The sequence below is a fragment of the Dendrobates tinctorius genome, unplaced genomic scaffold, assembly GCF_039654945.1.
Source record: "Dendrobates tinctorius isolate UK_male_01 unplaced genomic scaffold, ASM3965494v1 ptg000270l, whole genome shotgun sequence".
Classification (NCBI taxonomy): domain Eukaryota; kingdom Metazoa; phylum Chordata; class Amphibia; order Anura; family Dendrobatidae; genus Dendrobates; species Dendrobates tinctorius.
Genome location: NW_027361937.1, coordinates 514,637 through 526,936, shown reverse-complemented (window position 1 = coordinate 526,936; position 12,300 = coordinate 514,637). Strand labels below are relative to the sequence as shown.

The 12,300-nt window shown below is 45.5% G+C and overlaps 1 protein-coding gene across 2 annotated transcripts in view; it reads left to right on the top strand.

Moving 5' to 3' along the window:
• The first annotated feature begins 1,147 nt into the window (after nucleotides 1-1,147).
• Nucleotides 1,148-12,300, top strand: part of LOC141069612 (whey acidic protein-like) — a 28,757-nt gene continuing 17,604 nt past the window's right edge. The window contains exons 1-2 of one of the 2 annotated variants that reach the window (XM_073559321.1): nucleotides 1,148-1,248; nucleotides 6,745-6,921. In XM_073559321.1, coding sequence (XP_073415422.1) covers nucleotides 1,182-1,248; nucleotides 6,745-6,921 — 244 coding nt within the window. In that variant the 5' untranslated portion in view covers nucleotides 1,148-1,181. Of the gene's footprint in view, nucleotides 1,249-4,607; nucleotides 4,749-6,744; nucleotides 6,922-12,300 lie in introns of those variants that run through there. The other variant, XM_073559320.1, reaches the window with a different exon arrangement.

Sequence of the window (12,300 nt, the reverse complement as noted above, 5' to 3'; positions counted from 1 at the left end):
GTATGTAACCCCTTCTCATGTACAGCACCATGGAATCAATGGTGCTTTATAAATAATATAATAATAAAAATAATAAATAATGGTTAAAAAATTCATCCAGATAATTAAAAAACATTGTCCATTCTGACGTACATTTCTGGCAGAAGCCCTTAGTCAGTGAATTATAATTTTTATCCAAATGGCCATGTGGATCCTTTTCTTCCTTTTTTTGTCAATTTTCTCCTGTGGTTAACGGTATTAGATCCATGCTGTGTTAACAAGGAGCAAAGCTACATTTACCACACGGTGAGGTTTTTCCCAAATTTTCTTTTTGGACAAATGCAACAGATGTTACTCCCGACCTTCTCCCGCCATATAGCTGATTGTGCATGTTTTTTCAGCGTGGAAGGTAAGCCACTGACAGACTCCTCTTACTGTAGTTTCCTGGCAATATAACGATCAGATGTTGCAATTTAAGAAGCTTGAGCCCTCTGTCGGGATAGAGTCAGGAGGCCTTCCTTCACATTAGATCTGCAATATTGGCAGCTGACATTATTCTAATGAATATGTAATGTGCCACAGTTGTTGTGTATGTACCTTTAAGATGTAGCAGAGCTAGCAGCTACCTCATTAGGTTCGCACAGTGTTTAGATTTCCTTTGCAGATAATGTACCTTAGTATCCAGTACATAGAAGTGGTTCAAATATGCATAAAGTGATGTACTGAGGTGACATGGTCCTGAGCTTAGCACCCAACCAGAAGGAGACATCTTGTGTGAGGACATGTAGTGTCTTTGCCTGGAAGCTGCAGGAGCAGGTAGGGAAAGTCAGAGCTCCTGTACATGAGAGACCACAGCCTGAGCTAGAGGCAGTTCTGTGAGAGACTGTGCAGATAAGCAGAAGATAGTACTCAGGACTCTGCACCATTTATGGATCTGCATTGCCATAACTACCGCGGTCGCAGTTGCGATGGGGCCCGGAGTGCTTAGGGACCCATCCTGAGTTTGCACTCTGAAGGTGAGCAGCTGTGTAGTGTAGTGGGCATGTCAGGTGAGTAGCAGCCTCTGGGAGCTGCAGCCGCTCATTGGCTGTGCAGCAAAATGCTTTGATTGGCTGCCAGGCTGCAATTGGCCTGACCTGATGGCTGTTCTGTGTGCACAGGACCTGTGATGAGGTCACAGGAGGGGAGGAGTCAGAGGTCACATGATCAGGACAGAGCCTCTGTGTATGCAGGACACTGCTGTGCTGGTTGTCATGGTGCTGCATGAGGGTAAGTTTATGTGTGGGGTCCGGTGGGGTTTACAGGGTGGATGTAGCAGAGCCATGTGTGTACAAGGTGTACGGAGCAGAGCCGTGTGTGTACAAAGTGTATAGAGAGCAGCCGTGTGTGTACGAGGTGAGCGGAGCCGTGTGTACGAAGCGGAGCCGTGTACGTACGGGGTGTACGGAGAGGAGCCGTGTGAGTATGAAGTGCACGGAGCGGAGCCGCGTGTGTACGGAGTGGAGAAGCGTGTGTACGAGGTGTACGGAGCGGAGCCGTGTGCGAATGAGGTGTACGGAGCGGAGCCGTGTGTGTACGGAGAGGAGCCGTGTGAGTACGGAGTGGAGAAGCGTGTGTACCAGGTGTACGGAGCGGAGCCGTGTGTGTATGAGGTGTACGAAGCGGAGCCGTGTGTGTGTACAAGGTGTACAGAGAGGAGTCGCATGTGTACGAGGTGTACGGAGCGGAGCCGTGTGTGTATGAGGTGTACGAAGCGGAGCCTTGTGTGTACGAAGTGTACGGAGCAGACCCGCGCGTGAGCGAGATGTATGGAGTGGAGCCGCGCGTGTATGAGGTGTACGAAGCGGAGCCATGTGTGTATGAGGTGTACAGAGAGGAGTCACATGTGTACGAGGTGTACGGAGCGGAGCCATGTGTGTACGAGGTGTACGGAGCGGAGCCTTGTGTGTACGAAGTGTACGGAGTAGACCCGCGCGTGAGCGAGATGTATGGAGTGGAGCCGCGCGTGTATGAGGTGTACGAAGCGGAGCCATGTGTGTATGAGGTGTACAGAGAGGAGTCACATGTGTACGAGGTGTACGGAGCGGAGCCATGTGTGTACGAGGTGTACGGAGCGGAGCCTTGTGTGTACGAAGTGTACGGAGCAGACCCGCGCGTGAGCGAGATGTATGGAGTGGAGCCGCGCGTGTATGAGGTGTACGAAGCGGAGCCATGTGTGTATGAGGTGTACAGAGAGGAGTCACATGTGTACGAGGTGTACGGAGCGGAGCCTTGTGTGTACGAAGTGTACGGAGCAGACCCGCGCGTGAGCGAGATGTATGGAGTGGAGCCGCGCGTGTATGAGGTGTACGGAGTGGAGCCGCGCATGTACAAGGTGTGCGGAGCGGAGCCACGCGTATACGAGGTGTGCAGAGCGGAGACACGCGTGTACAGGGTGTGCGGAGCGGAGATGTGCATGTATTTTGGCATGGCGGGGCCCATTTGAAAGTTCGCATTGGGGCCCATAACTTTGTAGTTACGCCACTGATTACCATACTGGAAAATACCTGTGCTTGCTGCATTGGAATTGAATCTCTGCTGAATCATCATTTGTCTGTATTTTCCTGTGTTTGTATACAGAAAGTAAAGCTTATCATTAGCCTATTGGCTTCTCTGTTTTTCTGGACAATCGGGTGCCTTACATATCATCATCCTCCCATCAAGCAGAAGTGAATACAGTGCACCCTGGCGTCACTAACTAGATTTTCTTTTACTTTTGTTCCTGCCATAGCGAGGTGGTAACATCCACACACCACATGGTGCGTGACCTTTGGCAGAGTAATGCATCACTGGCATTACATATATGGGGGCCTCCAAGAGTGGCCATCATTGATCACTGGGGGTAAAACTCCCAGGACTTCAGCTGATCCACAGAATAGAGAGATTGAGAATTGAATTACTAGGCACAGACACAATTGTACTGGCATGGGTTAACAATAAAGGGGATGCAGTGCCTATTTGAGTGTTGTCAAAAATGGGTTCAGCTAATGGTCATAGTGTCCGAGTTTGATTTATGTATTTAACACCATGCTGTATAGCTGTAAGGAAGAAGACCAGGCTGTGGGTGCTTGCATTGTGCAGGATCCGGAACTGTCGAGGCTGCGACCAGCGTTGCCAGGGAGAAAGAATGGGGGACAGGGAGAATGGGGGACCGGACAGGTCACATGACGCGGAGAGAAGGGGCGTGGCTAAGCTGGGCAGTGAGCAGGAAGCACGGGAAAGAGCTCAGGTGTGTGGCAGCGTGCTCCGCAGCGAGAGTCAGAACTTGCGCGAATGCTCCAATGAGACAGTGTGTGCAGAGCGCCATGCGCCCAGCTAAGCAGAGTGCAGCGCTCGTGCGGAGTAGAGGGTGCCAGCGGCAGGACCCTGAGGTGCGTTCCCCATTGCTGATAAGACGCACAGCAGCGCACGTATGAGACAGAGACTCCTGTAGCACTCCCCACTTTGGCTGCACAGATTTATGGACTAGGGGCTCAGCGAGCAAAACCGGTGACCGCCCGTTGCCACCAGAAGCTGGACTGTGAGGATACTGCTCCGTTCGCTGCCGGTACTCCAACTCCCTTCAGACTGTATGTGGATGAGGATCATAGAACACTGCGATAAGTGTCATTAAATATTAGACTGTCGCGTTAACTCTTTGCCTCCTTTGATTCTTGTTTATTAACTCCCTACGAGGTCGTCAGTTTCATCCTTTTGTTAAAAAATTAAATATTATTGTTATACAGCATTGTTCTGCAATCTCTGTGTTTCTGCATTTCTGAACCTGCTCACATAGCAACTTTCATTGGATCAGCAACAGGACTGGACTGGCCAGCGGGCAAATCTAGAAAATGCCTGAAGGGCTGTTCTGGCTGCTGGCCACATCCTCAGGATATCAAAAGCTACAATGGACCAGTTAGGGATGGCTCAAGACTGGCACGGGCCCACTGACGAATGTTCTAGAAACAGCTTGTGATGGACACAGCTTGACTCTGGAATAATGTCAGAAGATTATGCAATTAAATTATGTGCAAAAGGAGGAGGTAAAGACCTGAGGACTTTGTGAATAAAGTGGGCTGTATTACCATGTGTTCCCTTGGTTTCATCACCCCAGAGGGGCCCTTTCAGGACACAAGTTCATGATAATTTAGGCCACCATTCTGTATTCTGTGGCTTTTCCTCCTTGTCTTGGTCTCCCAGTGATCTGCATTCATTTTCCATGGTACATAGTTAATACTAATTAGACCTCATTTCTGAGTGGATGTGAGCCTCCTTAGTTCCTGATACTCTAGTAGTTCCACACATGGATTTCTGTGAAATATTTGTGATAGTCATTCATATTTTAATTGTTATAAACTGTAAAACAATTCCACATTACTCATTGTATCATTAAGGCACCAGCGTCTATGAGTAGGATTCCTTTACTATTCTTGTACATACCCTAGTGACCCAAAATGCAAAGTAGATGGATGACTCACCTGTCTATAGGGACATTAGCTCCAGGCATGGCCACTACAGCAGCTTATTTGGATAGTGGGAGGAATTCTAACTTGCTCCAAAAAAGTTCTCACACCTCTATGAGTACATGCCACCACCCACAGTAACAAAGCGCAGTTGTATATAATGGCCTGGCACTGTGGTGGAAGACATCATTGCCGCCATGATGAAGATAACACATGTCTCCGTTCTGCTCTTGCTGCTTCCGCTTTCTACCTTGGTCACCAGTGCATCAGTAAAGATCAATGATTACGGTAGGTGGAGAGACAACCTTTAGCAATTTGCTACTTTAATATTTAATATTTATAACAACTTTTGTCCTTTTCTGGTAACTATAAGGTCTTTTCATATGATTCAGGTACCTCTATAGAATCAGTAACAATAAATCCAACGGGTGCATATTGGTAATAGATTAGAAGGCCATATATAAATCAGAACATTATTGATACAGGAAAGATAAATATCTTTGTACCGTGTTAGCCAGTAGATAGAAAAATATTCAGAATTGAGAGTCCTCAGTGGTTGATACCTTTTAATGGCTAACTGAAAAGATGGTAACACATTGCAAGCTTTCGAGATTACTCAGGTCTCTTCATCGGACATTGACTAATACAACATCTGAAGATCTTGCATGGAGCCCCAGATCAAGGGAGATTATCAGTGGTCTTGTATGTCTTCCATTTTCTTATAATTGCTCCCACAGTTGATTTCATCACACCAAGCTGCTTGCCTATTGCAGATTCAGTCTTCCCAGCCTGATGCAGGGCTACAATTTTGTTTCTGGTGTCCTTCAACAGCTCTTTGATCTTCACCATAGTGGAGATTGGAGTGTGAGTGTTTGAGGTTGTAGACAGGTGTCTTTTATACTGATAACAAGTTTAAACAGGTGCCATTACTACAGGTAATGAGTGGAGGACAGAGGAGCCTCTTAAAGAAGAAGTTACAGGTCTGTGAGTGGGAGAACTTGCACAATTGGTGGCTGACTAAATACTTTTTTTCCCCACTGTATGTAATGGTTACCAGTGTGATATGTAATGGCCGCTTTCTGCTCTCCTGATCTCACTGCAGAGTTGTGTATGATTATACCTGACACATCTGCAGGTTCCTCTGAGCTTCAGCTTCCATCTTACAGGCAGGCAGGGCTTCAATAGTGTTACAGTACAGCAGAGCTGTAAGAGTTGCAGCTGCTAACATGTTTGTAAGGAGACAAAGTTAGTTACAGTATCTTTATAAGACACTCATTTTTTTTCCCAAAATTTGGGAGGAAAAGGAGCGTGTGTTTTATAATCCGAAGGTATCTTACCAGAGAAGTTGGCTGCAGTGAAGTGGGGTCGCAGGGGGTAAGATTGCCGCTTCAGGAGGCTGGCAAAAGCAGGAGTGGGCAATGCTCTGGGCTCGGAGAAGATGTCGACCAGCATCTCCTTTCCCGTATATATCCCTGGGGTGGGCTTTGAGAAAATGGCCTCCGGAGGTGGCGCATGTGCAGATTGAGTTCTATGGAGACAAGCTCTCAATGTGCGCATGCACCTGCTCCGTCATCCATTTTTCCCGAAGCCCACTGCTGGGAAATCTACGAGTTGTCGTCTTTCCCACAGGTACCAGATATAAATTCAGCCTCGGTTCTCAGTATGGGTAGAGTGACCCTGTTGCTTTCTTCCCTAGCACTAAGAATTCTTTTCCATCACTAGGAGGGCACCTGGATTGCAACACCTTGTGCCTCCTAGAGTTTGAGTCCATCTTTCCCTGTGGCTTCACAGGTTTAGTGTGTCCAAAGGCCCTGACGTTTATCTCGAGGTTCCCCAGGCCGGCAGATGGAATCACACTGACCTGAGTATTAGGCTCACGTTGTCCCTAGCAGCCCATTGCATGAGACTGCTGCTGTTACTTCACACTACTGTCCTGCTTTGAACTGTCACTTCCTGAACTAATTCTCAGTTCCAACTTCCTAAACTTGGCCAGCCATTACAGTTAACCCTGCCTAGGCTAGACTGCAGCTTCAGTGGGTGGTACCCTTGACAACATGCATGAATATAAAACACATTTAACCCCAGGGAGCAGACCATCAGCTCCACCACGCCTACAGCAGCAGAGAGGCAGCACAGGAACTGCAGAGGGTAAGTAATGCTTATTGAGTTACTTTCAAGCATTACTTGCCCCCAACCTTTTGTACACCAAATTCCGGTCATAGCATAATATAATGTATATATTTAGTAATTGTTAAAAATCATTTGTTCAATCATTTTTCTACAGGCTTGTATAATAATATAATCTTCAATACCATGCCAGAAGGTTGCCCCCCTCAGAGGTATTATATCAAGAGTGAACATGAGGTATATCACAGGCTCTGTACCAGCGACACCGAATGCCCAGGGGACTTTAAGTGCTGTCCTGATAATGGCCACACTATGTGCAAACCTCCTGCCAAGAGTAAGTGTTACTGCTAAAACTGTCCTGAGTATGCCAGCTTCTGACTATACTTCTTGAATGTGAGAAAATAATCAGTTTGGATCAATCTTTATAATGTGAAGAATAAATAGTAGGACATGTACGACCTACCACATATCTGCTTAGAAAAATGAATTTTTATGTGGGTGCTTGGCCCATATGGAACACAGACAATAGTGGTAATCAAGAGAAACTACTCATAAAATGACTTATTGTTTAAAGGAAATCTGTCATCAGGTTTTTCCTATGTAATCTGAGAGAAATATGATGTAGGGGCAGAGATCCTGATTCCAGCGTTGTCACTCACTGCTCTGCATGCTGTCATTTTTATAAAATCTATATTTCCTCTGCTCCGGATCTAGCAGTTCTCTAATGCTGAGCTCTGTATTACCCACTCATACTAATGATTGACAGTATTCTGTGCAAGCTGTACATAGGCAGAAAGTTGCCAAAAAGTGTTGGGGTCGGGGTTATACAGAGCAGGAGGACTGGATAGCTGTTCATGTGGTGTTAATCTGTAAACCATACAAAGAAGAAGAAAATTGCAGAACTAAATGTTCATAATAAAAGTCATGGTTTTATTTCAAAGGATTAGAAAGCAGCAGGGAGGCGAATGAAGCACTTGGAAAGTACAGACGACATTCGTTTCGCCCTAAGTAAGCGCTTCTTCCTGGGCCAGTGTTTTACGTGCCTCCTTGCTGCCTTTTAATTTTTTTTAAACTAAAATCAAATTGGAAATGGCATTTGTTTTACGACCGGTGAGTGCTGCAATTTTCTTTTTCTTTGTATGGTTTTTACTACTTCTTGCTGCTAATGCAAAGCACCACTGAAGTAATTGAGGATATCAATGCTTGAGATTGAGAGGATTCATTCAGTGGATTTTTTCATGCGGTGATAATCTCCTGCTGATAGAGCACTGATTTTATTGAACAGTCTAGCAAGTGATACATCGCTGGAATCAGACTTTCAGCCTCTACATATTGCTGCTCTCAGATTACATAGAAAAACCTTCTGACTCATGCTTTATTGAAAATGTATTAATTAACCCCTTCCTGACATCCGACGTACTATCCCGTCCACGGTACCCGGGCCCGTATGACCGTGGACGGGATAGTACGTCTACCGCGATCAGCGGCGCCCACGTGGTGAGCGCCGCTGATCGCGGCCGGGTGTCAGCTGATTATCACAGCTGACACCCGGCACTATGTGTCAGGGGCGGTCACGGACCGCCCCCGACACGTTAACCCCTTGCACACCGCGATCAAACATGATCGCGGTGTACCGGGAGTTAAAGGGAAGCATCGGCAGGGAGGGGGCTCCCTCCGTGCTTCCCTGAGCCCCCCACGGCAGCGCAATGTGTAGCGCTGCTGCGGGGGGCTCCTATCCTCCAGGCCCCCGAATCCAAGATGGCGACGGGGGCCTTCGGGGACCTGAGGAAGCTGGCTTCCTCAGTGCCTGCAAAGCGCAGGCAAGAGGAAGTCTGCTTCAATGCCTGTGACAGATTGCTGATCTGTCACAGTGATCTGTGATGTGACAGATCAGCGATCTGTCACAGGACAGTGATGTCCCACCTGGGACTATGTAATAAAGTAAAAAAAAAAATAAAAAAAAAAAAATGTAAAAATAAATTAAAAAAAATCGCCAAATAAATTAGTAAAAAAAAAAAAAATATTCCCCAATAAATTCATTTTTTGAAAATAATAAAAAAAAACAAACAATAAAAGTACACATATTAGGTATCGCCGCGTCCGTAATGACCCGCCCTATAAAACTGTCCCATTAGTTAACCCTTTTAGCGAACCCCTTAAAAAATAAAAATAAAAAACGAAGCAAAAAATAATGATTTATTATCATACCGCCAAACAAAAAGTGTAATAACGCGCGATCAAAAAGACGCATATAAATATCCATGGTACCGCTGAAAACGTCATCTTGTCCCGCAAAAAACGAGCCGCCACACAGCATCATCAGCGAAAAAATAAAAAAGTTATAGCTCACAGAATAAAGCGATGCCAAAATAATTATTTTTTATATAAAATAGTTTTCATTGCATAAAACCGACAAAAACATAAAAAAACGACCTAAATGAGGTATCGCTGTAACCGTACTGACCCGAAGAATAAAACCGCTTTATCAATTTTACCGCACGCGGAACGGTGTAAACGCACCCCCCCAAAAGAAATTCATGAAACGCTGGTTTTTGTTCATTCTGCGTCCCAAAAATAGGAATAAAAAGCGATCAAAAAATGTCACGTGCCCGAAAATGGTACCAATAAAAACGACAACTCGTCCCGCAAAAAATAAGACCTCACATGACTCCGTGGGTCAAAATAAGGAAAAATTATAGCTCTCAAAATGTGGTGATGCAAAAACTATTTTACAATAAAAAGCGTCTTTTAGCGTGTGACAGCTGCCAAAAATAAAAACCGCCATAAATAGTAAATCAAACCCCCCGTTATCACCCCCTTAGTTAGGGAAAAATAATAAAACTAAAAAAAAAGTATTTATCTCCATTTTCCCGTTAGGGTAAGGCTGTGTGCACACGCTGCGGATTAGGTGCGGATTCATCCGCGCGGATTTTGTAAAATCCGCAGGTGAAACCGCAGGTCAAAAGACCTGCGGTTTTACCTGCAGATTGCTCTGTGGTTTTGTCCTGCGGTTTTTCATCTCCTCAATAGAGGAGATGGCAAACCGCAGGAGAATCCGCAGAAAGAATTGACATGTCAATTCTTTCTGCGGATTGAAAACCGCAGATAATCCGCGCGGAAAATTCCGCACAGTCTGCACTGCGGTTTTTGATTCCCATAGGGAATCATGGTATTGGGGTCCGCAGCAGCCAAAACCGCTGCGGAACCGCAGCAAAATCCGCAGTGTGTGCACACAGCCTTAGTGTTAGGGCTAGGGCTAGGGTTAGGGCTCAGATTAGGGTTAGGGGTGTGTTGGGGTTAGGGTTGGAGTTATAATTGGGGGTTTCCACTGTTTGGGCACATCAGGGGCTCTCCAAATGCAACATGGCGTCTGATCTCAATTCCAGCCAATTCTGAGTTGAAAAAGTCAAGTGGTGCTCCTTCCCTTCCAAGCTCTGCCATGCGCCCAAACAGTGTTTTACCCCCACATGTAGGGTATCAGCCTACTCAGGACAAATTGCAAAACAATTTTTGGGGTCCAATTTCTCCTGTTACCCTTAGGAAAATAAAAAATTGGGGGCAAAAATATCATTTATGTGGAAAAAAATGATTTTTTTATTTTCACATCCGAGTGTTATAAACTTCTGTGAAGCACTTGGGGGTTCAAAGTGCTCACCACACATCTAGATAAGTTCCGTGGGGGGTCTAGTGTCCAAAATGGGGTCACTTGTGGGGAGTTTCAATAGTTTAGGTACATCAGGGGCTCTCCAAACGCACATGACACCCGCAGACCATTCCATCAAAGTCTGCATTCCAAAACGTCACTGCTTCCCTTCCGAGCCCCGACGTGTGTCCATACAGTAGTTTTCTCCCACATATGGGGTGTCAGCGTACTCAGGCCAAATTGGACAACAACTTTTGGGGTCCAATTTCTCCTGTTACCCTTGGGAAAATGAAAAAATTGGGGACTAATTGATCATGTTTCTGGAAAAAATACGATTTTTTTATTTTCATGCCCTGGCATTATAAACTTCTGTGAAGCCCTTGGGGGTTCAAAGTGCTCACCTCACATCTAGATAAGTTCCTTAGTGGGTCTAGTTTTCAAAATGGGGTCATTTGTGGGGGGTTTCCACTGTTTAGGTACATTAGGGGCTCTCCAAAGGCAACATGACACCCGCAGACCATTCCATCAAAGTCTGCATACCAAAACGTCACTACTTCCCTTCCGAGCCCCGACGTGTGCCCATACAGTAGTTTTCACCCACATATGGGGTATCAGCATACTCAGGACAAATTGGACAACAACTTTTGGGGTCCAATTTCTCCTGGTACCCTTGGGAAAATAAAAAAATGGTGACTAAAAGATCATGTTTGTGGAAAAAATACGAATTTTTTATTTTCACGCCCGGGCGTTATAAACTTCTGTGAAGCACTGGGGGGTTCAAAGTGCTCACCACACATCTAGATAAGTTCCTTGGGGGGTCTAGTTTATAAAATGGTGTCATTTGTGGGGGGTTTCCACTGTTTAGGTACATTAGGGGCTCTCCAAAGGCAACATGACACCCGCAGACCATTCCATCAAAGTCTGCATTCCAAAACGTCACTACTTCCCTTCCGAGCCCCGACGTGTGCCCATACAGTAGTTTTCTCCCACATATGGGGTATCAGCATACTCAGGACAAATTGGACAACAACTTTTGGGGTCCAATTTCTCCTGGTACCCTTGGGAAAATAAAAAAATGGTGACTAAAAGATCATGTTTGTGGAAAAAATACGAATTATTTATTTTCACGCCCGGGCATTATAAACTTCTGTGAAGCACTGGGGGGGTCAAAGTGCTCACCACACATCTAGATAAGTTCCTTAGGGGGTCTAGTTTCCAAAATGGTGTCATTTGTGGGGGGTTTCCACTGTTTTGGTACATCAGGAGTTTTCCAAACGCGACATGGTGTCCGATCTCAATTCCAGCCAAAAATGTCAAATGGCGCTGCTTCCCTTCCGAGCTCTGCCATGCGCCCAAATAGTGGTTTACCCCCACATGTGGGGTATCAGCGTACTCAGAACAAATTGCACAATAACTTTTACGGTCCTGTTACCCTTGGAAAAATAAGAATTGAGGGTGAAAAGATCATTTTTGTGGAAAAAATATGATTTTTTAATTGTATGGCTTTATGTTATAAACTTCTGTGAAGCCCATGGGGGTTCAAAGTTCTCACCACACATCTAGATAAGTTCCTTAGGGGGTCTAGTTTCCAAAATGGTGTCATTTGTGGGGGGTTTCCACTGTTTTGGTACATCAGGGGTTTTCCAAACGCGACATGGTGTCCGATCTCAATTCCAGCCAAAAACGTCAAATGGCATTGCTTCCCTTCCGAGCTCTGCCACGCACCCAAATAGTGGTTTACCCCCACATGTGGGGTATCAGCGTACTCAGGACAAATTGCACAATAACTTTTAGGGTCCTGTTACCCTTGGGAAAATAAAAATTGGGGTGAAAAGATCATTTTTGTGGAAAAAATATGATTATTTAATTGTACCGCTGTACGTTATAAACTTCTGTAAAGCCCTTGTGGGTTCAAAGTTCTCACCACATATCTAGATAAGTTCCTTGGGGGGTCTAGTTTCCAAAATGGGGTCACTTGTAGGGGGTTTCCACTGTTTAGGTACATCAGGGACTCTCCAAATGTGACATGGCGTCCGATCTGAATTCCAGCCAATTTTGCATTGAAAAAGT